Raw genomic sequence first — 24,969 nt, forward strand, 5'->3', positions numbered from 1 at the left:
ATATTTATATCTGAATATCAACATAATTTACAAATCCATAACGAAATAATCTTAAATTACTATACTTTCTGCGACCTAGAAGTGGAATGTGCTCGTAGTTACCTTTCTTCTTTAAACTGGGGAAGTATTAAGCCTTGATTAATACCTATGTTTTTTAGTTGTTTGTAAAAGGTTGATTCTCAACTCACGATCGCCTTTGTGAGCGTGTCTGTCATTACAGAGTCTGATTTAAAGTCATGTTATTTTTTCGTACTAGTTTTAAATGTTAAATGTCACGGCATCTAAAGATACACTAGTTCTGTATTTTATGACTGAATGGAGGCTAATTAGAATAACTAACAAGATAAACTCTAAAAATACTCGACTAACTGCACCTTACAACACTCAAGCCATTGAATCTGGGATAGCACTGTCTATTGTGGCTCTCGGTGACGTCAGGCGCTTCATTCAATAGCAGGGCAGCTCTCCAGAACGGCCTATCTGACCTATGAGTTACACTGGAAAACCCCAGTGTCAACAAATGTAACGACTACGGAAGGCAGTTTTGTATATTTAGGTACCGGTTGCGAAACTTGATACGCCACTTGATCGGTGCTGGCGAAGAACGCAACAGCAGAGCGCCACTACACCAGTGCCTCACATATTTACTAGACGTCCCGCTGAACTGCGGTGGACGATAGGAGCTATATACTGTTGATCGAGTATTATCATGCTATAGCCGTCATTATAGGCTGGCGCAAATTTGTTGTGACAGCGTGTGAATATCCTTGTCAGCGTGTGAAGTACTTACAGGATTTACAATTGGGAATATTTTCTAAGCAGCATCACGGTAAAGTTACTTATATACAGATTTCATCATCTTATTCTCAACTAATAACCACATAAAGCTACGGAATGTGTGTGAATTTTTTTAGATAAAACGTAGATAAACAGACTTCTAGCTACCCAAAGAGTGTTCCAGTTCGGACTTTTCACAACGAACCAGATTTCGTTTAGAGAAACCATTAGAGGAGTCTGATACTGATGATCTTTTAGGAGAAGATGAAGCTATATAACGTAGTGATATTGAAGATTCCAATTTTTCATTATCAAGTTAATCATCTTCATCAGTGTCCTCTGGAACCGACACATTTTTTTGCTACTTGCTTTACGTCGCACCGTCTTATAGCGACGATGGGACAGGAAAGGCCTAGGAGTGGGAAGGAAGCGGCCGTGGCCTTAATTAAGGTACAGCCCCAGCATTTGCCTGGTGTGAAAATGGGAAACCACGGAAAACAATTTTCAGGGCTGCCGACAGTGGGGTTCGAACCTACTATCTCCCGAATGCTGAATACTGGCCGCACTTAAGCGACTGCAGCTATCGAGCTCGGTGGAACCGACACAGAGGTAAATGAAAGCCACAGTGAAAAGGACAGTGAACAAGTTAAAACACAATCAGTTACATCAGACTGCAGTTGGGGTGATATAACCAGGAATGATTTAGGCTTCACTGTTTTTTCCTGGGGAAGCAAAGGTTCAGTAGCAGTTAGAAAGGGGACAGCCCATTGATATATACTCTCACTTTGTGGATGACACCCTATTAGAAATGATGGTTCAGGAAACTAACAGGTATGGTCATTCAATTTAAACAAAGTCTTGTTCTTCAGTCAACTATTAACTCCTACTAGTCTAACAAGGGAGTTAGCACAACTTGCGATCGCAATTGCAAGTGATTTGTGGTTTGTATGAATACCGGTATGTTTGACGTGCTGATTAAAACACTGTATAACTTCAGTACCATCGCCAATTACACTCTAAGTTATGAAGATTCACTATTCCGCTGAAAGTAGACCATATCGAACATGATATCGTGGCTTTAATAACTTTACACACCGTAAACGTTTTCTCTAGCTACTTTAGTTATTTTACGTGTATGCTATGGTCAACACACGCCGCGCCGTGTCCAAGGTCACCCAACACAGTTGCCGATGCGACATCTAGGAGAACCAGACAGGCATTCCGCATACGAGCAAGGAAGCTAGCATAATAGGGACCTCCGCCTGTGTTGTATCTGCTTCGACCGCTCATAAAGTTCCTTCTGTTTGTGGTGTTTCCAATTTCGTAGCGAGTCACTGTCACCGTAATCGTGTGATAATGAATGCTGTCAATATAGTGAGTATAACTGTTAGCCATTACAAACACAAACGAAGATCCAGAGAAATTACGGTAAGTGAGAGAAATTCAGCTGCATTCGTAATCAATGTGATAGACGAAACAGTGGCATCCAATGGTAATAATATACATCAAGAAAATACAATAGACTATATTGAAGAATTTGAATATGCAGAGGAAGACGTATCTGATTGTGAAACCATTATGGACGATCCAGAACCTGACTGTGAGGAAGTCATTAATAAAAAGTGATGGAAGCCAGTCGTCTGCGTATCTGCCAAGCCCACCGGAGAGGAAGAGGTATATCTTTTGAAAAGGCAAAGGAGATCATTTCAATCCAAGATTCTGGGAAAACCAAACGATTAAGCTTCAACACAGTACAGAAAAGATATCGTATGGTGCAAGAAGTACGTCATCTACGATATTTACGTCACGTAGTAGAAAAAGGGGAGCTAGGCCAGCGCTCAAAACTTCCCCTGCTTGACAATAATGTAGCTGAAAAATTCAGGGTGGCGAGAACTGTTCTAGGCGCTAATGTTCACGACAGGGATATTCGTACTTGGGGTTTAGAAAAGGCTCGAGAAATAGGACTGACTCGATTCACTGGATCTATCCATGGATGGGTTGCACGGTTTAAACAGAGACACCATCTTGGTTCACGGGCAATAACAAAATGTGTAACCACTAAAGTCTGGAATACAGATGGTGACGTGAAGGAACAATGTGACGAGTTTCGCAAAAAGGTAATATCCTTAATGAATACCATGGAACGTATACAGATTTATAATACCGATCAAAGTGGTATATGAAAAGAACTTCACTCATCGCGAACTCTGCATTACAAGGGAGAGAAGTCGGTAAGAAGTTCGGTGCGGAGTGATCACGCAACAACTCATTCTTACGCCATCCAACCCGTTACTTCGGCAAGTGGATACGTGTTTCCCACGTTGCCGGTTATTTACCAGGAACCTAATGGTCAGTTTGGAGTGCAAGTAGCGCAACACATACTGAAACCACAAAATCTGGTTCAAGTGGCTTCAAAGTCCGGCCTAATAACGAAACAAATCATGACGTAATTTATCAAGATGTCTACTTTCCAAATGCAGCACAGGAATCTCTTCTTCTGGTTGATTCCCTCGGGACATATCGTGACAGAACGCATATCGATGCTATGCGACTTCAAAATATGGTGCATACAGTCAAGACCATCCCTCCTGGGTGCACACCTTACATTCAGCCGCTTGATGTGCTATTCTTCCAACGGTTCAAGGCGGTGCTGAAGCGGATTGAAGATCACATTAACCTCAATGACCATCAGTTCACACCATCATCGAGAGATTCCATTTCCTTGCTGATGTGCATTCTACACAATCAGGTCTGTTCTTCAGTCTTCGCTGACTTTGTTCGGTACTCCTGGACTGTAGCTGGATATGATGACTTCAGACCAGAGAGGTTACAATCACCACCCGAACGTATGTTTGATGTTCAAAAGCCGTGTGATTCGGAAGACTGCTTATTGCAAGCGTTCATGAAGTGTTCCTACTGTGATAAGCAACTCTGTTTTCGGCCTTTATACTCTGTGGACATGCTCAGCCTCATAATTTTGCCAAGAGGTACCAACAACCTGTATTTTGAACTCGATGCCTTAACATGCGCATGATTGTAAAATGCAGTGTAATTGTCAATGGCACATATTGTGCGCATATTTGTAATGTACATGTAAAACACTTACATACTAACCAGAAAGTTTTTGCAATTGCGATTGCCAAGTTGTGTTAACTCCCTTGTAAGAATGACTTATATGATGTGCGACTTTCTTTTTTTCCTTGCTAGTGGCTTTACGTCACCCCGACACAGATAGGTCTTCTGGCAACAACAGGATAGGAAAGACCTAGGAGTTGGAAGGAAGCGGCCGTTGCCTTAATTAAGGTACAGCATTTGTTGCCTGGTGTGAAAATGGGAAACCACAGAAAACCATCTTCAGGGCTGCCAACAGTGGGATTCAAACCCACTATCTCCCAGATGCAAGCTCACAGCCGCGCACTCCTGAGCGCACAGCCAACTCGCCCGGTTGTGTGACTTATTAGATGGGTAATGCCATGGGATTGTTTTCTTCTCCTTCTCTTGAGATTCTGGCACTTCCGCACACAACAAAGCTAACCATTAACCAGGCGATCGTCTTTATCGAATCCAACCCCTCCTTGAAAAATTAAACCAAAATTTTGAGAATGCCTTGACAATGGGGAAAGAAATGGTTATAGATGAAAGGTTCCTTGAAGAGGCCATTTAGTTTTCAGAATGTACATTCCTAACAAAACTCACAAATATGGAGTTGTATAAAGTGTGTACGAAAGAAGGCTACACTGTTAGAACGAAGAATCTATGCAGGAAAAATCCAGGGTGAGTGAAAGCGGAGTAGGTCATGCTCATTCTGTTGTAATGGAGCTTCTTAGTGGATTTCTACATGAAGGATGTATCCTCTATGCCAGTAATTTCTACACCAGTGTACCTCTGGCAGAAGAACTGAGGAATGAAACATTTGAGTGTAGGCCCCTTCATAGCAATAGACGTGGACTACCAATGATAGTGAAACAAAAAATGAAGAAAGGAGAGGTGGTGGGTAAGATGTATCAGCACCATACTCAAGTTATCACGGGGGTTGGGTCGCAAGAAGTCTGGCTGGACCACAGACAGAACCTGTCATCAGTCCCAGGAGGAGACGTGCGCACCCTCTGCTAAAGATAGAAGGACCAGCCAGAAAAGTTAGAAGATGATGCATGGTTTGCTATAACACTTAGTGAGAATGAGGCACATCGAAAGACGCTGACAAGAAAACAAAGCAGATAACAACGTACTGTGAGGAATGCCCAAATAAAACCATTCATGTGTATTGGATGTTTTAATAAAGTTTATAAATGCTGAAATTTAATATGTGTTCAAAATAAAAATTGACGTTGTATAATAATAACATTAGCGAACATGAGTGTAAATAGTTTAGGGAATTTTGCGATCAGTGAAAACCCAGACAACTGGGTTCAAGTAGAGAACAGTATTATTTTAAAATTTTATATGCAATGTCTTTATTATAAAGCAAATAAATGTGTTCATTTATAGTTTGTCTAAATCTGCATTTATGGTCATGTGAATCAACCTTTACCAACATGTAGAAAGTGATGTTAACGCACTGTTCTGTGCGACAGGAGGCACGGGTGACTCATGAACTTCAGTGTTTATTGCCGTTAAACCGAGCGCTGGTGAATCCCCCTGCTGAGGAATGTGAGAACTTGACATGACTTACAGCTGCCAATATCATTATTTCGAAGTAGTATACTTTCGCCATCCACCGGCAGTCTGCAGAACTACTTCCGTAGGACGAGTCACACGTGCCTCGTGACGCACACCAGTGAAGTACGTGACGCACTCACGCTTAATGTCAACAGTGCAAAATTAGCAGCGAACGTGTTAATTAAGGCCATGGCCACCTCCTTCCCACTCCTAGCCCTTTCCTATCCCATTGTCACCATAAGACCATGCCACATTGCCCACACAAAGGTCAAAGCCTCTTTTTCGATTTGGGTGTATCTTTGCTCCAGAGTAGTCAGGGGATCTTGATGTATAACATACAGGCAACCGACAGTCTTCCTCGAACTGCTCCAAAATGGCTTCCAATCCATATGAAGAAGAATCTGCTGTAACTCTGGTAGGCAAGCCTTTTCTGTATATCCTTAGAGTCAGAGACGATGTTAGAATACCTTTGATCTTCTGCCATGCCTCCTGTGCCCAGATTCGCTGGTGATTCATGTTCAGCAATATCTACAAAGAGACAGTCAATTCGGCAAAATTCAGGATGAATTTCATCATATAGTTTACCATTCCAAGATACTGTCGACACTGAGGTACATTACTGGGGAGTGGGGGTTTAAAGTCTTATATTGCCAAGACTTTCTCAGGATCAGGTAGGATATTGCCGTCCTCGTGGCCTAGGAATTTTACCTTTCGGACACCAAATTCACATTCAAGTTGAAGGTAATCACATATTCATTGTTTACTTAATACCTTTACGACTCGTTCACTGAGTTGAAATGTATCCTCACACTCAACAAGTATATCATCCATAAGTTTAACTCCTTGAAGGGGCTGTAATATTTGATGATTTTTTTTAAACTTCTGAATCAAATGTAATCCCCATGGGGACCACTTCAAATAAAATCTGCCAAGGAGGGTTATAAATGTTGTGAGTTTATAGCTATTGCGGTCCAAAGGGATCTCCAAGAAGCCATTAGATGCATCTAGTCTTGTAAACATTTTTCCACCCCTAGTATACCAAGAGATTCATCAACTGAGGGTTACCTGCCACCTTTCTCGTTGGACATATTTGTTTAGCTGTGTGTAGTCCACACATATCCAAACCCTGCAGTCTTTGTGTGGCACCACATCCACAGGGGCACACAAAAGTGTAGGTTCGTTTACTGGCTCGATTATCCCTTGTCCAGCTCCGGTTTGATGATGATGATGTTGTTTAAAGGGGCCCAACATCGAGGTCATCGGCCCCTAATGGTACGAAATGAGACGAAATGGAATGACAAATTAAAAGTCTAAAATTCTCCACTGACCAGAATTCAAAGCGTGAGAACGATGAATGAATGGATGGACATGAATTTAAAACAATCAGTGGATGCGACCCGCAATGCTTTACATTCACAGAAACTGACGTAAAAGAATAGGATTACTGAGCAAGGGACTGCTGCTATAACATAACACTGAAACGATGATGCTTGCAGTCTAAAGGGGGTCCAAAATCCAAGTTATTGGCCCCTCGTAATCGTACTGATCGCTAGGAAAGTAGAACCATGGTATTTGTCATATTGCGGTACTAATCAAAAGTAGCAGAGACTTGAGGTATTCCACACATTATTGTACTACTCAGAGGTTATGAAATTCGACATATAATACAGACCTATGTCTTTCTCACTTTGCGGCACCATTTACAGGCAACGCAAACCTATGGTGTTCATCACATAAGAGTACTAACCACAGGGACTTTCCCCTATCCTGTGGTGTTCCTCATATAGTGGGTACTAACCACAGGCAAGGCAGAACCATGGTAGCTATCATCCCATGGTCCTGCTCATATGGTGGTACTAATCACAGGTACTGCAAAAGCCGACCGCACGGTGCTCCTGTGTGCTACTAATCACAAACCTATTTGGTACTTAATATAGTGGTACTACGCGCAAGTGAAAGCGACCCATGATGCTCTCCGCGTGGTGGTACTAATCACAAGTAGTTTCATGGTCCCAAGACAATCATCCCTTGGTCGCCCCTTTTAGTCACCTCTTACGACAGGCAGGGGATACCGTGGGAGTATTCTTCGTCGGCGTCCCCCACCCACAGGGGGTTGTGTGTTTGCTCCACGAGAGGTATTTTATTTCCCTCAAGTCCGCCGGCAAGCCGGTTAGGACCCCCCTATCCGCCACCTGGGACGCGCCACGTGGAAGTATCACCTCTCCCCCTGCTACGCCAGCCTAATAGGTTCGTGGCAGCTCTGGTTTAACTCCATCCCTTAAAGGTATTGCCACGCAATGAAGTGCAGCTTTAGTAAAGGGTTTAACTTTACTACTCAGCCTCATTTAGCTCTTAGATTCACAATATTTGTCTTATATCCAAGAAACTTTTCAAACTCCGCCTTGACCTTGTCATACACTTAAGAAAATAGAAATTGCAACACCATGAAGGCAATGGTCGTTTGTGTTGATTTTCAAGATATGGAACAATGTCATGTAGGTATGTAAACGATCAAAGTTTCAGACCCATTGGATTGTTGCTACAACTGCCGCCGTTTGAAAGGGCTCGGATAATTGGGCTGTGTGAGGCTGGATAATCGCTAAGGACTGTCGCTGCACGTGTTGACCGATAGGCATCTACGGTACAATGTGTATGGCAGCAGTGGTCAAATGAAGGTACCCACACTTGTAGACCTGGCACAGGCCCAGCGCGACAGACAACTGAGAGAGAGGATCGCCGCATCACTCGGATGGCCCGGATGGAACCCCATGTAACAGCAGCGCAAATTCGAGCAGCTGTGGCACCCCACGTTACACAACAAACAGTTGGTAATCGCCTGCGTGCAGTTGGCTTACGAGCCCATGTCCCTGCAGAAGATGTTCCATTGATCCCACAACAGTGACGTGTTAGGCTGGCCTGGTGTCGAGAAAGATCGACGTGGGTCGACGAATGGCATAGGGTCGTCTTTAGTGGTGAATCGCGCTTCTGTCTTGCCCGCAGTGATCGCCGGAATTGTGTGCGCCAACGTACCGGGGAGAGGGGCCGCCCAGATCTTATTGTCGAGAGGCACACAGGGCCAACACCAAGCATTATGGTCTGGGGAGCTATTGGCTTTAATGTGAAATCACAATTAGTGCTTGTTGAGGGCACTATGACTGCTCGACAGTACGCTGATAGGGTACTCAATCCAGTGGTTGTCCCTATGATGACGAACATTGCTAATGGGATGTTTCAGCAGGACAATGCCCGGGTTCACACTGCACGCATCTCCAGAGAAACTCTCCATGACATCACAACCTTAGAATGGCCTGCCAGATCCCCGGACCTCAGTCCTATTGAGCATGTGTGGGACATGATGGGTCGATAACTGGCCAACCGTCCTCAGCCACCAACAACTGTGGAACAACTGACCCGTGTAGTGCAGCAAGCATGGGCCACAATTCCTCAGGAAGCGATCCAGGGCCTTATCGACTCCATGCCTCGATGAATTTATCAATGTATTGCAGCTCGTGGTGGGCACATCCTGTATTGATTGTTGTCCAAACTTGCGGTCAGAGGGACCTGAAAGTGTAATCATCGAATCACAACTGAACACTCGTCCTGCATGTTCAATTGCAATGTAGCACCACTCCTTCTGGGTGCTGCAATTTCCATTCAGTGTATTTGTCACTATCTGCCTCATTCAAACTGAAGGACTTCAACAGACCTTTGCCTTTATCTCCCAAACAAAATAACAGCATACTCACTTGTTCCTCCTCATCCTTGCACTTCAATCTGGACAAAACTCTAAAATGTTCAAACCTTCTAGCCACTGCAGTGATCATTCAGCCAAAGAGCTGAACAAACTCCTGTCCTCATCCTGAGGTGATGCAGTTCTTTTCAGGCATAACCCCAATGAAGGTGAAATGCATGTACCATTTTAATCACATACCAGCCTTCCTGCCCGTCATTAAACCTCTCGCGGTACCAGGAATTGAACTCTGGTCTCCCAGGATGGCAATTAATGGCACTAAAAGCTACGCTATAAAGGCAGACTCCAAATAATACAAGCATATCACTATGGACAAGTGCTCATTAACAAACAACAGATGGCAAAAGAACTATAAGACTATATAACAAAAGGCAGCTAATTCACCCCATATTCCACTATTGCTTTATTCACAATGAATATACTGAACACTTTCTACATACTGTACCAAAAAAATAATTTCTTAGTACAATGAAAACAAAATTCATAACTTACCTTCACATTTTACTCCTTGAGCAATAAATCCCCATAAAAAGTTTCCACAAAATTCACACCAGTTTAGGCCTTTGAAAGTGTGCACTTTGAATGAATGTGGCTTATCATACTCCACTTGCTCCTCAGTGTCAATTTCAGAAGAGACTGCTTTCGTGATTAACGCTGTCTTCTCAGAATGATCTTTCTCATTTTCAATAAAACCAGTAGTGGAGAAAAGGGCGTCAGATTTTCTACAAGAATTACGAAGCACTTTTTTCAGTTTTAGCTTATTCAGAGTCATATATGGGCTCTTCTCGTAGCAATTAAATTTGTCCATAACTTCAAGGAAAGGAGCAGCATGCTCATCAAAATAAAGTGTAACGAGTCCATCAGCCACCAAGTCATATACAGTATCAAAATGTTTTTCCTTAACAAAGTGCTGGCCATCATAATACAACTTGTAATGTTTCAACTTATCACCAAACCTATCAAACAAAAGCAAATACATGTAATTACTTCAAAGATACATATAAGTGACAGGGAGGGTGACCTAGCTAAATTTCTCAATTCAAAAATTACTTCTAGCTAACCGAAGATGGTGATAGATTGTTTTCACCTTGGTAAATGACACTAAAGGATTCATGAAAAAAGGTTAATGTGTGTCCCATGCTTTTATAAGCAAGGAACCAGTGATAAAATCTGTTTTAATGGAGCTGTTCTCATTTCTGTTGCATGTATAGCCTGTCATAACCAGCCACGTTCAGCGATGCAATTATTTTCATATTCAGGCACACAGCACTGGTGAAGGCACTGGTATTGAAGGGTGTACTTTTTCAAATGTAATAATAACTAGAGGTCAAAGAGACAAAGATTTAATACGGCTCATATGTTGTGGCGATTTCATGGGGAAAACAAACATACGAACAGTCTCTGATGCATTACCCTCCCTATGTCTTCCTCACTGACCTAAGATCACATACTTAATGAGTTCTGTACAAGACAACGCCACACCTGTTGGAAATGTGCATGGAAAAGTTCTGATTTATTAGTAGCCAAGTTATGCCACATTTTGCTGGTATACACAATAGTTGTTACGATGTAGGCACCAAGAAATCGCTGATTAATCCATCCATTATTCAGAAATTATGAAATGGTTGACATGCTATTAATTTATGGAAAATGTGGAAAATGCTTCTTGAGAATACCTGTATCTTGACCAGTTCCTTGACTAACATCATCCAACCTGTCCCACCTTCAATAATTTTTTCCAGAGACTTTGCACAATTGTGAACCTCACTCTACAAAAGAAGTATAATGTACGACTGTGACAAACAAAGCTGTGGAAGTAATGGTTCCAGGCATTTTTGCAGTAAATCCTCATACCAGTTCTCACAAAAAAAGAATGATGGATTGGAATCAGGCAATCAAATGGGCTGCACATTCTTCACAGGCATACTTACCACCTGTTCCACATCTTATTCCATCAAGAGCTGCATGACAATAACCAGGCTTTGGATAATTATGCATATTGCATGTGCAATTGCATATTAGGAGTAGTTTTATTTTAATAGTGCATATTTTGAAAGAATTCTGAATCTTGAGTGTAGACAGTATCTTCTGCAGGACAATACTCAAAAACTTGGCATGTATTTGAGATAACTTATGCGCTGGAAACCTATGCAGAGTCTCTCATGCCATATTCAAGAAACTGAGCTGTGCTGGTTATGGCCCGGTAACCTGTTTGACAGGTGGGTAGCAAGTTTACATCTCTAAATCTGGCCATGACACTATCTGCAACGCAATGAGGCAATTTGGCTACTTATTCCTGAAATTTCACTTATGACAGGGCTCTCTTTTCACACTTCATAAATAGTTAAATACAATGTCCTTCCATGCACTAGTAGTTTTTATCAGTCCTGGTTTGGTTGTGTTGAATTGTGGCTCATAGTACAGTACATTAGAGAACTGTGTTGTTGCTACTTAATTTATAATGTCTAAGGAGAAGAGAACTGTTAGTGATGTATTGAAAGCATATGTACATGAGTCTGAAGACTCTTCAACAGACAGAAGTATTTTGTTTTGTAAATATTGTAGTACAGCCGTAACAGCAACTACAAGGTATCAAGTTCAACTCGTCTTCAAACAACTAAACACAATAAATTTAAAATGGTAAATGTGAAACAAAAACACCAGCCTCTTGTAACCACAGCTTTCATTAAACATGGACCAATACAAAGTAAATTCAATAAAGCATTTGTCTCAGCAAACATACCGTTGCCTAAGCTAAGTAATAAGAACATCATGAAATTCATCACATGCATATAAGACCTTAGTTAAGTTTCTGAAGGAGTATATGAAACAACTAGTCCAGGAAGAATTATGTTCCTGAGCTTTATAAAATGGCATTAGGTAAACTAAGGGAAAAGACTATGGGAAATATATTTGGTTCTTGCTAAAAGAACAACAGACGTATATCAAAGATTTGCAATTTACAGCGTGTTTGGAATTTTAGGAGACGAAGAAGAGAGACAAATCATATCTACTAACTATGGGTGTGTTACCTAACAATAAGGTGAATCACTCTACAGCTGCTGCATTTTTGAATGATGTACTTAACTTTTTGTGGCCGTAATGTGGCCTGCACTGATGCTGCACCTTACATGCACAAAGTCATGGAAGATACTGGGATATTATGTCCCAAAACGATACACTTCACATATGTAGCACATTGACTTCGAGTCATTGAAGTGGTCCGGGAATCCTTTCCTGAAGTAAATATTTTGGTCTCTACACTGAAAAGAGTATTTATAAAGGCTCCATATAGTAAGAATATGTTTTTGGATATAGTTGGTAATGTGCCGCTCCTGCCTTCACCAGTTAATACAAGATGGGGAAGATGGCTCCAAGCTGCTGCTTATTATGCCAATTATTTTGGGGTAATAAAAGATATAGTTAGTTGAAGGCCTCGATTCTGGAGAAGCTGCTTCTGTTAAAGAAGCGCAAGAAGTCTTCAGCAAAGCTAGTGTTCATGAATAACTTATATTCATTTTTTCCAATTTGATGTCCATACATTTAGACATCATGAAATTGCACGAAAAAGAACTGTCCCTTCATGTTAGTACTGGAATTGTCGAAGAAGTTGAATGATCCCTAATGAAATTTTTTAAAAATGAAGTTTTAAGTGTAGTGTAAAAAATTTGGTCTCTGCAAACTTTTCTGGTGTTCTCGAAGGCAAAGAAAAAATTGACAGTACATCGATACTTGAAGGCCTCTGATTTTGTTAAGCTGGAGTATGATCCAACTGTGGCACATGATGTAAACCGTGCGTTTTCCAAGTTCAAAACAATTTGAAGTAAAAATAGGTGCACGTTTTTGTTTGAGCACCTGTTGCATCATGCTGTGATTAAGTGTAATCAAGACTTGTGAATTTAATTCAGAAACTAAAGCATTTTTGTCATCATCATCATCATCATCATCATCTAAATCTTCCAGCTTGCCAGGTAGGGTGGTGTTGAACGAGCTCTTGCCAGCGTTGTCTATCCAGGTAGGTCTCTCTTTCCCTCTCTGTGAACACTCTCCAGTCCCCTTATCTACTCTCTGTCTAGCTACATGACTAAAGGGTTAGCGTGCTGGCCTTTGGTCACAGGGGTCCTGAGTTCGATACCCGACAGGGTTGGGAATTTTAACCGTACTTGGTTAATTCCCCTGGCACGGGGACTGGGTGTATGTGTTATCTTCATCATCATTTCATCCTCGTCACAATGCAGGTTGCCTACGTATTGCACCTATCAAATTGAGCCTGTTTGGTAAATAATATAAATTTTATTCAATGTCACATCTGAATTGCCCGTACAACTGATTTAAATTATAAAATTGCAGTATATTTCCAAGACCACCAAAGATGAACATGAAACTATTTGAGTTTATGTAGAAGCCACGTTTTGTTTTCATTACAAAAGTTATTATCTCTGCAATGTAAGCAAGCAACACCCAGTGATGATGTCAGAGTAGGAGTTGGGGTATTGTGCAGTTACTGTGGAAAGTTCCACTAGGTTAAACAAGGATTTTTTGTGTAAGTGAGATAGAAAACAGAGCAAAGTCTACCAGAAGTCCCTCAATTCGTGTTGGACCCGTCCAAATAAGTGATGAACGTATACCTCTCAACCAATGAGAATTCGCCTTTTCTATATTTTTGAAAGAAGTGGGACGGAATATTCAGCTCATCTGCGATATCTAACAATAATTAACAAAGATTCCATAAGAGCAGAGTAATAGATTTTACCAGAAAAATGTCATCATCATCATCAGTTTTCCACTCCAGTTGCCCGGGGGTGGTTTACGAGCACTCTCCACTTCTGTCTGTCCATGTACCACTCTTCTCTCAAGACGACATCCCAGCTGACTCCTCTTGTTCCTATGTCCTCTTTCACTTGGTCCAGCCATCTCTTCCTAGGTCTTCCTACCGGTCGTTTTCTGGCCACGACTGTGTGTAGCCATTGTTTTGCTGTCCTTCCATCGTCTAATCGTTTGACATGGCCAAACCATTTCAAACAGACCCTTGTCACTTTTTCATTCAGGGATGGGTACACACCAGCTTCCTCCCTTATTCTTTCATTCCTTACCCTGTCCCTTTTTGTCTTCTGTACCATAGTACGTAAGAACTTCATTTCTGCGGCTTGTAGTTTGCTATCCAATTGTTGGGTTGTTGTACAAGTTTCTAGGCCATATGTTAGTATGGGGGTGAAGTATGATTGGAATAGAATCTGCTTTGATCTTAAGGGAACTTGTTCGTTCCAGAGGAGGTTCCGAACTTGATGGTAAAACTGAGCTGATTTTTGAATGCGGTTGTTAATCTCATGCTGTATTCTGTTATCACTTGAAATGATGCACCCAAGATATTTATACTGGTCTACTGTTTCCAGCTGTGTACCTTCCAGCATTATTTTTCCTTTCTTCTTCTGCCTGTTGACAGACATAGTAACAGTTTTCGATTTATTTATTGTTAATCCGTGTGCTTTCAAATGTTCATTCCAGGTGTCCAGCCTCTCTTGGACTTCCTTCTCTGTATTTCCCCAAATTACTACATCATCTGCAAGTGCAAATGCATTGATGTCCATATTGTTCTTCTGCTTAATTTCTTTCATGACTTCATCCATGACAGTGATAAAAAGTAAGGGTGAAAGGGTACTGCCTTGTTGCACTCCTTTAGTGGTTTGGAACCAATCAGAATTACCGTTTCCTATCTGTATGCAACTGCAGCAGTCTTCGTAAAGCATTTTAACTTTCTGGATAAGACCTTTGGGTACATTTTTCTTTCTTAAGCATTCCCATATAGTCTTCCTTGGAACACTATCAAATGCTTTTTCGAGATCCAAAAACACTAGTGTTAAGTCTTTGCCCTTCTCCCAATGCTTTTCTAACAGTATTCTAAGTGCAAATATGAGTTCGGTAGTTGATCGGTGTTCTCTGAATCCATATTGTTCTTCCTGTAGTTGTGGTTCTATTATTTTCCTTAGCTTTTTTTCAAGTATTTTCTCAAATATTTTCAAACCATGAGACAATTGCTACATTTCTTCCGGCTTCCTTTTTTGAAGAGAGGTATTATTATTCCCTTTTTCCAATCATCTGGGACTTCCCTATTCTTCCATATTGCTTTAATTACTCTATGAAGCCACTGTATTCCAATTGCACCAGTTGCTTTGATCATATCTGCACTGACTTCATCAAATCCTGTTGATCTTTCTTTGGACATACTATTAAGGGCAGTCTCTACTTCCTTCCATGTTGGCGGGCTCTCTTGGTCAGGCTCACCATTGCAGCTTAAACTGACCTGCATGGTTACATCATTGGAGTCTTTCCCAGTAAAGTTGTATAAATTATCAAAATAGGATTTCATAATCTTCCTTATTTCTGTCTCTTCCCTGACTATGTTACCATCTGGTTCCTCTATTGCTGTTATGTATTCATTGTCTCTTCTTACATTTCGTATTGTTCGGTAAAGTAGTTTAGAATTAGCTTTGCTGTCTTGCTCTAGTTTATCTGTGAAATCAGTCCAAGCTTTCTGTTTTTCTTCGGCCACAATTTTCTTTACTCGTAGCTTCTGATCTCTGTATTTCTGCTGCAGTTCGTTTACTCTAGATCCATTCCTTTGACTTCCTTTTTGCATTTCTTTGTCTCTGGCTTTCCTGCTTTCATTTTTCGCTTTCACCCGATCGTTCCACCAAGGAGTTTCTTTTGCCTTCATTTTGCTATTAGTTTTACCACAAACTTAATGCTTATGGTAGTCTAGACAGGTTAGGTACTTTTAAAACTGTATTGGAGAATAGTATTAATGTGCAAGGTAGACAGTCTAGGTTAGGTTATCATCAGTTCACTAAAATCAATGAACCAGTAGAAACAATCATGAGCAACATAGTTATTTTTCACATTAACTTACAGTCAATTAGAAATAAACTGGATGAATTAGATGTAATACTCAATAAAATGCCTACTGATGTTTTGTGTGTAAATGAGCACTGGCTGACTAGAGATGAGACCAATCTATATATACCTCATGATTTTGAATTAGGAAGTATTTTTACTAGAGACTTCCCACTAACACATGGTGGAGCTGCAATATATGTTAAGAAATCACTTAAATTATAATTTTTTTTTTTTTTTTTTTGCTAGGGGCTTTACGTCGCACCGACACAGATAGGTCTTATGGCGACGATGGGATAGGAATGGCCTAGGAGTTGGAAGGAAGCGGCCGTGGCCTTATTTAAGGTACCGCCCCAGCATTTGTCTGGTGTGAAAATGGGAAACCACGGAAAACCATTTTCAGGGCTGCCGATAGTGGGATTCGAACCTACTATCTCCCGGATGATCACTTAAATTTGAAGTAATAGATGTTTCCTCCTTTTGCATTAATAACCTATGTGAATCAGTAGCTATTAGATTGTGTGAATATGATTTTGTTGTAGTATCTGTGTATCGTGCCCCTAACACCAATATAAAATTATTTATATCACAGTTAGAGAAGTTGATTTCTTATTTAACTTGTAAATATGATCAACAGATTGCTATAGCTGGTGACTTTAATGTAAATATCTTAGAGGTATCACAAAATACTCAAAACTTCCTTAATATGTTAAGATCGCATGACTTATATTGTACACATGGTGAACCCACAAGAAAGAATGCATGCCTAGATAATGTTGTAACCAATGTACACAAATCATTTTACAAATGTTCATTTCTAGGACAAGATGTATTGTCAGACCATGGTGGTATTTGGGTTGAATTTAAAGTTAACTGTAAGAGAAGAGTCATCGAGTCATCAAAAGAATTAAAATGCATCAGACGTGTCATATCAATTAAAGGGGTTAATGAATTACAAGACAAATTAATAAGAACAGACTGGACTAGCCTTTATGCCATGAATGATGTCAACCTTGCATTTTCTTATTTCATTAACACGATAATTATATATTTTAATTCAGCCTTCCCTGAAAAAGTTGTAACTATAAAGGCCAACAGCTCTAAACCAAGAAATAGAGTTAAAAACTGGTTTACGCCTAATTTGGGTAAAATGCGTAGCATTATGTTATGTAAATGTATGTTAAATAATAATTTAGAGGATAAAGAAATATTCAAAAACTACAGGAAATTATATAAAAAACATATACATGAGGCTAAACTTGCAGCAAATGACAGGTATATCCAAAGTGCGAACAATAAATGCAAAGCTGCATGGTCTATCATAAGAAGTGCTAGTCATACTTTAAATAACAAAGATGTGATTCCTCTAGAACCTGATCAGTGTAATAGGTATTTTATCAGTGCACATGAAAGCACATGTGATCAGGATAATAGCATTTCATCAGATGGGGATGCAAGTAATCATAATTTCTCAGACTGGTTGCATAACTCTGATCTTCCCTCAGATGTACTGAATAATGATTTTAGGTGGGTGGAAGTAAATCTGCAAACAGTCAGAAGTATTGTCACAAATTTGAATTCATCTAGTACCCAAGACATTTATGGTCTCTCTAACAATACAATCAAAGCAGTTATTGACATGATATTAATGCCATTGACATTTTTAATAAATTTAATGCTTAGACAATGTGTTTTTCCTGAGTGTTTAAAGATGTCTAAAGTGATACCTATCTTTAAAAAGGGGGATAGAATGTGCCCATCAAATTACCGCCCTATAACAATAGTACCCATTCTGAGCAAAATTATTGAATCCTGTATATTTATACAACTCGACGAGTACTTTTTCAGAAATAATTTGCTTTACAACAAACAGTTTGGATTTAGGAAGGGTCATTCAACGATAAAAGCAGTTGAATGTGTCATCAAAGACATATTAAATAATTTTGAGAATAAAACAGTCACAGGTGCTACATTAATTGACCTGACGAAAGCTTTTGATTGTGTCTCGCATGAAATCCTAATTCACAAGCTTGGTTATTATGGAGTAAGGGGTCATGAACTGAAATTAATGGCATCCTATCTCCATCAAAGGAGACAGATGGTGGTAATAAGTGATAAAAAATCTGGTATGGAAACGGTTAAAGCAGGTGTCCCACAAGGGTCTGTTTTGGGACCTTTCCTGTTTTTGGTCTATATCAATGACCTAGCATGTAATGTTCCCTGCACATCAGTTCTATATGCTGATGATACAACTTTCGTAAACAGTAATGTTGATATCACAACACTACAAAACCAAGTCAGCACATCTGTTAAAATTGCTGAAAACTGGTTTCATCACAATAAATTAACTATTAACGTCACTAAAACAGGAAATATCATATTTACCTTGGATCACACTGTAAATAATGGCTGCCGTAATTCTGTTAAATTATTAGGCATACATGTAGATACAAGACTTACATGGGAAATACATACATCAGAACTCTGTAAGAGATTATCCAGAGTGTGGTATCTGTTGCAGAAACTGAAAACCTGCATCAGTCGGGATATGCTACTTGCATCCTATCATGCTTTCTTTCACCCTCATATACTGTATGGGATCAGGTTATGGGGAAATTGTCCCACATCAAATAATGTATTTATATGGCAGAAAAAGGCAGTCCGTCTAATTGCTGGATTAGAATTTAGAGACTCCTGTAAAACTTCCTTTGTGAGCCTAAAAATTATGACAGTTCCCTGTTTATATATTCTTACAAATATTATGCATGTGAAAGAGAATCTTTCCAAATTTAAAGAAAGATCTACAGGTCACATGCACGACACAAGATACAAGAATGATCTGGATACTCCTTACTCCAGGCTTAGTAAAAGCACAAACAGCCACTGTTATCAACAGCTTAAGATGTACAATAAGCTTCCACTACCTATTCGAACATTAGACAATAGTGCATTTAACAGGATACTGTCACAATTCTTAAGGAAAAAGGCATTTTATAGTGTAGAAGAGTATCTAGAATGTGGTATTTCAAAAACTGACATAATATAGGTAGCTAAAATAATTTTTCTAATGACTCAGGCATAATTACTAAGATATTGTATATAGATTATTTTTATTTATACTGACAATACCTAGTGTACATTTTCTGTACTTGATGGTGGAAGAATAAAATATCTAAATATCTAAAATATCTAAAAAATATCTAAATATCTAAACTTCTACTGCAGCTCCGACAATGCTTTCTTTGAATCTAGTCCACTCGATGTTGCCTTCTTGTAATGCATCTGATGGTAATTTATTGGTCACTTTTTTGTGTATTCAGCTTGTTTCTCTGCCTTCTTTAGCTCCCATGTCTTGATGTTTGGTTTCCTGTATTTCTGACGTCTGTAAATTTTAATGTACTTTACTGTTGCGAGGAGAAGTCTGTGGTCACTGTCCAGGCTTTCACTTGGTATAACTCTGACATCACATATGGTCTTTCCTGCTTCATTGTCTGATATAAAATAATCTATCAGAGTTTTAGTATATCCATTCCAACTGTATCTTGTTAGTTTATGACTTAGCTGCTTCTGAAACCAACTGTTGTTTATTCTCAAGCCATTCCTTACACACAGATCTAGAAGACTTTCTCCTTCTGGGTTCCTGTCTCCATAACCATGTGGACCTGGTACATTTTCATATCCAAGCCTGTCTGATCCAACTTGAGCATTTAGAAAAATGTATGACCAAGAAATGACGCTAATTAAATGACAGATAATTAACTACGCACTACGGCGTGAGATAATACCAGGTGTGGATAGTTACCGCCACATCGCAGCAATGGGAGACAGTGCATGAGATTAATAGTGCAACCCAAGCCATCATTATGTCAAATTAGACGATCAATTCTTTAATCACACCATATAAATTGAAAGGCATGGACTTTATGTAATTAATCAGGTTGGACAATTAATTGGCACATTTATTGTAATAGAACGACGCTCCAGGAACTGGGAATTCCCCTCTGCTAAGTGAATATCTCTCCGCCACAGTGCAAGCAAGTTAGGAGAAAGCCCGATCCTCGCAAGTCAGTTTTTATCCAGAGTTACCATTGGGAAGACATGAATTAAAATTGCTCCGTAAAGTGATCAAGTACAGTACAACAGACTACAATTTTTACAAGTCCAAATATGAGACTAAGTCATAATGTGCTGCTATTAAGACAGTATCGTCTATGTTATATCGGTGAATTAAGCGATATAAAATTGACTTTGTGGAACAGAAAGTAATTTGTCAACTTTATATCTTATAATGACCATTTCTTAATACCATTACAGTCTTTGTTACCTTCAGTAGTAGCGATAGACATTCCTACAAGCGAGGAACAATTCTAGTTCAAAAGAACTATTTTCCATTTCATATTTGTGGGAGACCAGCTAAGGGTCAGTTGTTGTAATCATTTACTGTTACTATTCTAAGTGGCTCTGTGAAAGACATTCGGAACAAAGACTTCCAGATTCCCTATGGGAATCAACATCTATCATCTGTGAAAGACAGTCGAGAGTTGTATTTTCAAGGACGGGTGAACGCCCCAAGAGCGAACACTGTAGGGGTCTGCTTTGTCAAGATACAAGGGAAGACAGATCAGATGCTCTATTGGTGAAAAATATCTAATTCCCTCCATGGGAACTTAGAATTTTCCATACAAGGGAAGGCTTGGAACGGTAGAATCTGTATGTGCATAGAGAAAGCCGACATTTGACACAAATAACTATCACCAATAGGAATAATTCGCTACACAACATAGTATAGTGAATGCGAATAAAAGTGTGGAAATACTCCAATATAAAATGCGTAATATTACAGTGTAAATACAAGTGCTATGTGTAAGAAATCAAGTGTTGCAACCATGTGTTAGATATAAATTTAGTATAAGCAATGATTGGATACCTCAAGAAAATGGAAACGTGTAATCTTCCAAAAATGATGTTCTAAATTCACCCAGGATGGAAGCCCAATGACTAGGGGTTGAGGATAGTTGCAAACAATGTGAACTTACCAAGGAAGATGTTCAATAAATTTCCAATTTCTTTGCAATCATTTAAGAAAAGGCTAGGAAAACAATAGATAGGGAATCTGCCACCTGGGCGACTGCCCTAAATGCAGATCAGTAGTAGTGATACATCATAATATTTCATACAATCTAAAACATCTCTTTGCTGTTAATGTAGTTTGATTTGCGCAAGTCAGTAGTGATAATGTTTAGTTAGTGTGTAGTATTGTACAGGAGTGCAGTTAAATTATTTAGGGATATTTTTGTGTGGTGTTGTACAGGCATGTATGTAATTATTATTATTATTATTATTATTATTATTATTATTATTATTATTATTATTATTATTATTACTATTATTATTATTATTATTATTATTATTATTATTATTATTATTATTATTATTATTATTATTATTATTATTATGTTGTCAGTTCAGGTTATCAATGTATTTTTTGATGATCATGTAAGATTTAATTTTGGTCTAATGTGGTGCCATAAGCACAGATTTTATAAATTGACTGAGTGGAGAACTATTGAATTAATTTTCATGATTAATTCAATTCTGATATATTTTTTTGACATAACCAGCAAAGCAAGCCAGGATTGAGTAATATAAATTAGATATGATTCAACTAGGAATTTACTGGTCTATGGTCATGTCGTCATGAATGTTATTTTAGGCATTTTCACATTTCTTAGAAGCAATCCGAAATAAACAATTGCGATAATATAAAAGTTGTATAGTAGGAATTATTTTATTGTTGTAAAGCACGATGTTGAGTGACATTATGGGCCAAGTATTTTAATCAGATACAGATTAAGGAATATATTGTAGTATGTGAAAGTCTTCTTATGGAAAGATAAGAGGAATGTATATACCAGCATCATTGTGAAGCCGAGGGAATAAGTGTTGTTGAACAAGAAGACATTGTATTAATGAACCAGTTGATTGAACTGAGAAATAGTAAGGACCTAATGATGAAACAGAAGACCAACAGTGATGCAACATCATTGATAGATAAAGCAACATGATTAACTCTCATCTGATGGCCAAACAGGCATCAATTTTTGGTGATGAGACAAAGTCTCTTAGTGCATTGGCACTGCCGGTGGCTCCAGTTAGCCTGTGCAGTGGCCTCCACGGTATGCACTATCCAGCGTATTGGTAGGTGTGCTAGGTACCAACTGATGAGCCCACCCTAGCACACGAGGGCGAAACGTTGGCAACCAACAATGAGTTAGCTAGAAAATTTATAATGTCCAATAACGGACCATTTATATTGGTTATTATAAATGCTTCAATGTTTACTAGCACTTCTCAGCATACTACAATTTTTATCCAACATTCCAAGATGTCTTAATCTATACCACCTCCAATTCGACTATGTATTTTCATCCTAATTTTAAATATTAGACTTCAACTTCATCAAATACTGTATCGTTTAATTGTACTATTCTTATCCAGTGAAGCCTTGGTTTTGATAATCTGTTCCCCAGACGTGAAATATATTGTTCAAGCTTTTTATCAAAAAAGATCCATTTCAGTGTCAGACAAGGATTATTTTTAAAATACAATGTGACACAATTACTTTAAGACAAACATTTTAAATTTTCAAAGTGATTTTAGTATGTGTACTTATTTAATCCAATATTTTTTTGTGCTGTAATTATTATGTAACCACATGTATCAATACCATTAATTGTTCATCAATACGTTTTATGTAATTTGTTAAGATTCCTCAGACCAGTGTGTGTTTTAAGATTGAAAGAGGCTGATGATGCCCAATAAAAAGTGGTTGGAACATGCACCTTTAAAATTCTGGTAATTTCTATGTGTATTTGACCACACAATAGTGGAATAAATTGTATTGAATAGGTGGTATTAAAATTACTCCTTGTGTAAACTTTGTGATTAGCATTGAGATTCTCAAAACATCTCAATTTAAATAGCTGGGATCACTTATCCAATCTGATGGCGACACGCTCCCAGATGTTCGAAGTAGAACCAATGTTGCCTGGATGAAGTGGCACCAAGTCACAGGAGTCCTTTTGATCTGTGGGTGCCAATGTAACTGAAATCCAAAATCTATAGAACCATCATTAGACCATTGACACTGTATGGAACCAAAAGTTGGCCAGTCACAAGGAGACACGAACAACAGCTGCATGTCATGGAGATGAAGATGCTTCGCTGGACAACGGGACTCACTGGACTGGACCACGTCAGTCTCTGAGAAAATGCGAGAGGATTGTTTGCAATAGTATGGTCACGTGCTACGCAGAAATGATTCTTCAGTGGCGAGAAGAGCATTAAACTTCAGTCTCGAGGGCCATAGAGCACGAAGGCGACCAAAGAATGCTGGCTCGACACTCTGCAGGAGGACAAGCACGTGGCGAAAGTCTCTCCTCAAGATGCCCAAAACCGTACCAAGTGGAAAAAGAAGTGCACAACAACAGACCCTCCAATTAAATGGGTTAAAGGATAAGAAGATAAGATGGAGATATTTTTAACGCTTTTATGTTAAATAAATACATACATTATCATTATAGACCGTTCTGCTTTTCAGTGTTCACTCTACAACCTCTGTGAATTTACTAAACGTCGCCACAATCCTTTACTTGCAACTAGGGCTGTGGCCCATTTATTTCTATACCTCTTAAATTGTTAGAAACTGAGTCTAACCATCGTTGTCTTGGTCTCCCTTTATTCCTCTTACCCTCCAAAACAGAGTTCATTCTCCATTATTTTCCTAGGAAACCTATCCTCCTCCATTCGTCTCACATGACCCCACCACCAAAGCCGGTTTATGCGTACAGTTTCATCCAATGAATTCATTCCTCACTTAGCCTTTATCTCCTCATTCTGAGTACCCTCCTGCCATTGTTCTCACCTGTTTGTACCAGCAATCATTCTTGCTACTTTAATGTCTGTTACTTCTAACTTATGAATAAGATATCCTGAGTCCACCCAGCTTTCACTCCCGTAAAGCAAAGTCGGTGTGAAAACAGACCGATGTAAAGATAGTTTCGTCTGGGAGCTGACTTCCTTCTTACAAAACACTGTTGATCGCAACTGCGAGCTCACTGCATTAGCTTTACTACACCTTGATTCAATCTCACTTACTATATTACCATCCTGTGAGAACACATAACCTAAATACTTAAAATTATGTACCTGTTCCAGCTTTGTATCACCAATTTGATATCAATTTAGTCTTCAAGAGGCTAATTTTCATACCATACTCACTGCACTTATTTCCAAGTTCAAAGATATTAGACTGCAGGCTTTCGGCACAATCTGCCATTAAGACCAAGTCGTCAGCATAGGCCAGACTGCTTACTACATTTCCACCTAACTGAATCCCTCCCTCCCTTTATACCTTCCACCAGAAACTACGAACAGCAAAGGTCAAAGATTACAGCCTTATCTAACCCCCGTAAGTACCCTGAACCAAGAATTCATTCTACCATCAATTCTCACTACAGCCCAATTGTCAACATAAATACCTTTGATTGATTTTAATAATCCACCCTTAATTCCATAGTCCCCCAGTATGGCGAACATCTTTTCCCTCAGTACCCTGTCATATGCTTTCTCTAGATCTACAAAACAAACACAACTGTCTATTCCCCTCGTTATATTTTCCAATTACCTGACGCATACTGAAAATCTGATCCTAACAGCCCCTCTGTGGTCTGAAACCACACTGATTTTCATCCAACTTCCTCTCAACCACTGATTGCATCCTCCCTTCCAAGATGCCAGTGAATACTCTGCTTGGTATACATTTTTTTTTTTTGCTAGGGGCTTTACGTCGCACCGACACAGATAGGTCTTATGGCGACGACAGGATAGGG

At 39.3% G+C, this 24,969-nt stretch overlaps 1 protein-coding gene across 2 annotated transcripts in view; it reads right to left on the reverse strand.

Moving 5' to 3' along the window:
* The window catches only part of RhoGAP5A (Rho GTPase activating protein at 5A), a 335,224-nt gene that overhangs the window by 220,560 nt on the left and 89,695 nt on the right, over positions 1-24,969 (reverse strand). For both annotated transcript variants that reach the window (XM_068230716.1, XM_067158364.2), the window contains exon 4: positions 9,680-10,143. In XM_068230716.1, the coding sequence (XP_068086817.1) occupies positions 9,680-10,143 (464 nt within the window). The remainder of the gene's footprint in view (positions 1-9,679; positions 10,144-24,969) is intronic.

Source organism: Anabrus simplex, chromosome 1 (assembly GCF_040414725.1).
Source record: "Anabrus simplex isolate iqAnaSimp1 chromosome 1, ASM4041472v1, whole genome shotgun sequence".
Lineage (NCBI taxonomy): Eukaryota > Metazoa > Arthropoda > Insecta > Orthoptera > Tettigoniidae > Anabrus > Anabrus simplex.